A 4,782-nucleotide genomic window follows, 5' to 3' on the forward strand; every position below is an offset into this window, starting at 1 on the left:
GAGTTCAGCAAATAGCGTTTCGCCATTTTCATTATTTCGGCATAATCAGTAACCGACTGCCAAATTTTAATTTCGAAAGAAATTTTTGTTGATATGTATGGCGAGAGAAAAAAGGTAAAAATAATTTGCCCTCAAAGGATGAGGATGAAAAAACAATGTGTTCCATATGATATTGCAAAACAACTCTTATAAAGGATACACAGTATATGATACGAGTAACAGATGCGACAAGAACGGCATAGTCTTGTGGTTATGGGCAGTTGTTAGTAGACTTGCGCTTTGAATGTCGTAAAATCCAATCTTGTGCGGAGGTGATTTTTTGCTGCTAAAACTTTATCGCTATAGCTGGACAGATGAACGACAGACGACAGACAGAATTTGAGATTTATATATATAGACTATCTTCGAGAATACTTTCAAAACTGTTGTGACCTCTGTTGTGACCTCTGTTGTGACCTCTGTTGTGACCTCTGTTGTGACCTCTGTTGTGACCTCTGTTGTGACCTCTGTTGTGACCTCTGTTGTGACCTCTGTTGTGACCTCTGTTGTGACCTCTGTTGTGACCTCTGTTGTGACCTCTGTTGTGACCTCTGTTGTGACCTCTGTTGTGACCTCTGTTGTGACCTCTGTTATGACCTCTGTTGTGACCTCTGTTGTGACCTCTGTTGTGACCTCTGTTGTGACCTCTGTTGTGACCTCTGTTGTGACCTCTGTTGTGACCTCTGTTGTGACCTCTGTTGTGACCTCTGTTGTGACCTCTGTTGTGACCTCTGTTGTGACCTCTGTTGTGACCTCTGTTGTGACCTTTGTGTAATACTGTCGTAAAGGTTTGAGTTTGTTGTACAACTGTATTCAGTATGTCCTAGCTTAGCCCTAGCTATATTTAGCTTACAGCTTGTGGTAAGACAACTCCGCATAAACAAATGACAAGTCTTGGTGACACGACTTGTGTTTACCAAGGATAGCTATATATTTTTTTAAACTTGTTTATATCGTTGTAAAATGACAGTATTGGGTGTGTTTTGCAAAACAAAATAAAAAGGCATTGTTCTTAAAATACGTTTTAATTTATAATTTGGTGTTCCAAATAGTAGAATTGTGAAAATTGTTAAGCACAAGGTTATTGATAGTTAATAAACTTACTGGCTGAATTGCATTTGCTGCCTCATAGTGGTGGTTTTGAAAGTGGTGGTCACCAAAAGGTGAGAAATTAAAGAAACCTCTCTTCATATCATCCAGCTTGGACTCCCATTCGATACGCCTGCGATCAAACTCGGTATCCATGTGAGATGTGTTGTGCACTAGCCATCGGTTTTTAAAAAAATCATCCAAGTCACCATGGTGACGTCTCACAGGGATGTGAATTTCTGCCTTGTAGTTGTTCATCATCTTTGGTGATGTGGCTGTAACATAGTGCATTTCCATTAATTCACATTGTAAAGTATGAATCGTTTTTTAGCATATCTACAGTAAAGATAGCCCTTGCTCCTTGATCAACATATTTTTCCATAAAAAAACTTATTGCAATAATAGCAGTTTCATGGATTTAATAGTGCTTTCTCATTGTGCTTTCTGAAAGCTTGTTGCTTATTGGTACCCATAGCCAGGCCTGTATTCCCTGGTTGCAAGTTGGGGCGGCAAATGTTAGATGACTAGTTATGAGCACCTGGGGGTTTGGAGGGGGGCGGTGGAAGCCCCCAACAGGTTTCTCTCATGTAGGGCCTCAACCGGGCCTCTCATGTAAAGTTTTAAAAAATTGTATCGGAAAGTATAATCATTTTTCTATTATTTGAGATTTGTTTGTTTTAGGTGATGTGACTGCCAAGACGTTTTCAGATTAAAATAGGCGAAACTTAACCGCAGTTAAAACGCTCAGAAAAAAGACATCTTTTTCTTTTGAGCGTTTTAACAAAGATCAATTTTGTCGATTTTTCGAAGGTTTCCACACTTTCGATGGGCTATTGTGAAGCGGATGTTCGGTTAAACTTGACCTTTTGCAAACCTTTATAAAAGTCGTTAACAAGAATATTTTGCCGATGATGATAATAATGACGCCTAAAAACTACTAAATGTTTGATGTTAATCTTTATGGCTTAGAATAAAGTGATATTCTACAGCGATAAAAACCGTTCCCGTAGCCGTTGGGCAAAAAACTGTCCGAGTTAATGATGATGAGGTCGAGTTATCTAAAGCAATTTTATCATTGCGTGAGAACGGACCAAACAAATCCGCTTGAGTTAACCATGTGTTCGAGATAAAATTTTACATTTTATCCAAGGGCAAGTTATCCCAGTGTCGTATAGGGACTGTACGGACTGTACTCCCCTATACGACACTGATTTATCCGAGTTTGACTGTACTTAGCCGCCGAAAATTCTTAAAAGGTTGGGGCGGCTCAGCCGGCCAGCTGCCCCAGGGAATACGGGCCTGCCCATAGCTTTTTCATATAAAGCTCTCACATTTGTTCACAAGTGTCAAGATGAACGCAGCTAACACAGTTTCTGTCAATTAACTGAATATTCAAACTTTATAAACAACAGGTTATGAACCTAGTCAACCCATTAAATATTATATCAAATTATCAATATTATATGACGCATATATTATCAAATATTATACATGTGTATACTGTATTTCTTTTTTTCTTTCCACGCATATGACAAACATCGCCTTATACTCCGTGACACCAGCATACTACATCCACCATCATACATTTCAGTTTATGAACTTTCTGGTACTACAACCTACAGTTCACTATTCTGACTCCTCCGCAATGCTGTTAGATAACCAACTTTTAAAACACTTTTGCTCAACTCAATAATGCCTGATTTCTGTTTTCCCCTTTTTGTTTTGGCATGCAACGAAAAACATCATCAATTTGTTGAAGATTACTAAAGCCAATAAGAAGTTATACATACATACACTTACCCATTCATACCTACAGTTTTGGTAAGCATGTACTTTTTACTAAACGCTTTCATGCTGTGCTAACTAATGTTTCAAATTTAGGGCTTTTAACCCAAAAAAACTGAAATTTTCATGAACTAGTTCTGAAACTAACATTTTCTGTGCCGCAGTAGTTATTACAGCTACTGCTCTCTACCAGACTAAGTACAACTGCGAATAAAACATAAATGTATGCTTTGGAATTGAACTGTACCGATATGGTTGCTGTTGCGATCAGTAAATGGTGGTGAGTTAGGACCAGACTTTGTCTTAGTCGAACTGTTGAAATGTACCACCTTCTTAGCCTTCACTGGCTGAATTGGTGTCTCCACCGGAGGTCGCACTGGTCGAATCGTTGTTACTCCTTCAGCTAGTTTAAACTGTTGCTGACCTCGCTGACGCTCCACATTCTGGTTGACACGCTGATTCCGTTTGTACGCATCACCACTCAAAATCGATCTTTTCAGCTCCTCAAAGTTGTCAGAAAACTCGTGGTTTGTTGGTGAAATCGGATCTCTGCTGGAGGTCGTACTATGCGACTCGACAGACTCACTCGTCGTTTCAGGTTTTCCGCCATTTCGTGCCACCGTTCTGTTGGTAGAAGAACTCGAGAAGGTTGATGTAGACGAAAATGTTTTGGCTGGACCGCGGACTTCAGTATATTTCTGTTCAGCCGACATCTTGCTTTTTGAATTCGTGCTAATGAAAAGCGACAAAGTAGACAGATCTCTGCTAAGTGCGTGCGCAGTAACTTGCGTCGTTACTTGCTAGGCTACAACTATATCGCTATCAATAGTTCAAATGAAAAATCAAATCCTTCTGGTCAATAGATTTTTATGTAGCAACCGCCTTATTATCTTTAATGAGAAATATCCAGCCGAACCCGTTAGATCACGCTCTTTTGAAAGAGAGCGTATCGAGCTAGATTTATTGACAGCGGTTCTTTGTGATGAAGGTCCTTGACACCCTGGCTCGCCAGTAGTTGAATGAGCTATGAACCTCTCCGAATCTGCTTTGCTTTCTCGCTAGTTTTAATTATGGATGTTAGCCAGCCGTTTATTATTGTAAGCAGAGCGTACTTGACGGAGACTTACCGTGAAGCCCTGTGTTTGCTTAGGTTATTTAGCCAAGGTTTGAATATTTGTGTACAGTCAGTGACCCATGATACGCAAACTTTTAAAGGTTCACATGTTACGTGTGTGCATACCCTACAGGATGAAAATATTCGTTGGTCATAAATATTCGCGATTTCGCGAACAGTCAATCACGCGAATTATTAAATTCCGTGAAATAATTAGTTCTATTTTTAATCACAAGAGAGAATAACTACTGCATCAAATTGAAAACTAGTTGCTAGCCTAGTTTTAATATAAATACTAAACGTAATTGAGTTCCAAAACATTTTTAAAACCATTGCCTGAGCTTTGAGCTAACATCATTGCCAATGCATCACATTTATTTACAAAATTATTCGAGGTTGTCACAAGATATGCAGAATGGCGTCATCGAGAAAATAGCCGATGGGCAGAAGTACTAAACGTAGCCGAGTTCCAAAACTTCTTTAAAATCATCGCCAGGCTTCGAGCTTTATTGCCATTGCCTCAAACTTTACAAAATTATTCAAGGTTTTTCACAAGTTATTCGGCATGGCTTCAGCATAGCAAAAAGCTCTCCTAGTCTTTTTACATTAAAATCAACTCCATCAATCTCTAATACCGAAGTCGAAGACGATCAGGATTATGATCTGGACATTATGGTATGTATTTGATTTGCAGTGCAGATACGTTTTTTCATAATCAACTGCATTAGTTAATTCTTTTGTTTAAAAACTGATCG

At 39.0% G+C, this 4,782-nt stretch overlaps 1 protein-coding gene across 1 annotated transcript; it reads right to left on the reverse strand.

The window, feature by feature from the left end:
* Window positions 1–339: 339 nt before the first annotated feature.
* LOC137388011 (uncharacterized) lies at window positions 340–3,823 on the reverse strand. Its single transcript, XM_068074531.1, has 3 exons — window positions 3,206–3,823; window positions 1,144–1,403; window positions 340–846 (listed from the first exon to the last, which is right to left on the reverse strand). The coding sequence occupies exons 1-3, from the start codon at window positions 3,624–3,626 to the stop codon at window positions 340–342; spliced, it is 1,188 nt and encodes a 395-aa protein (XP_067930632.1). The 5' UTR covers window positions 3,627–3,823.
* Window positions 3,824–4,782: the final 959 nt, after the last annotated feature.

The sequence above is a fragment of the Watersipora subatra genome, chromosome 2 (assembly GCF_963576615.1).
Source record: "Watersipora subatra chromosome 2, tzWatSuba1.1, whole genome shotgun sequence".
NCBI lineage: Eukaryota > Metazoa > Bryozoa > Gymnolaemata > Cheilostomatida > Watersiporidae > Watersipora > Watersipora subatra.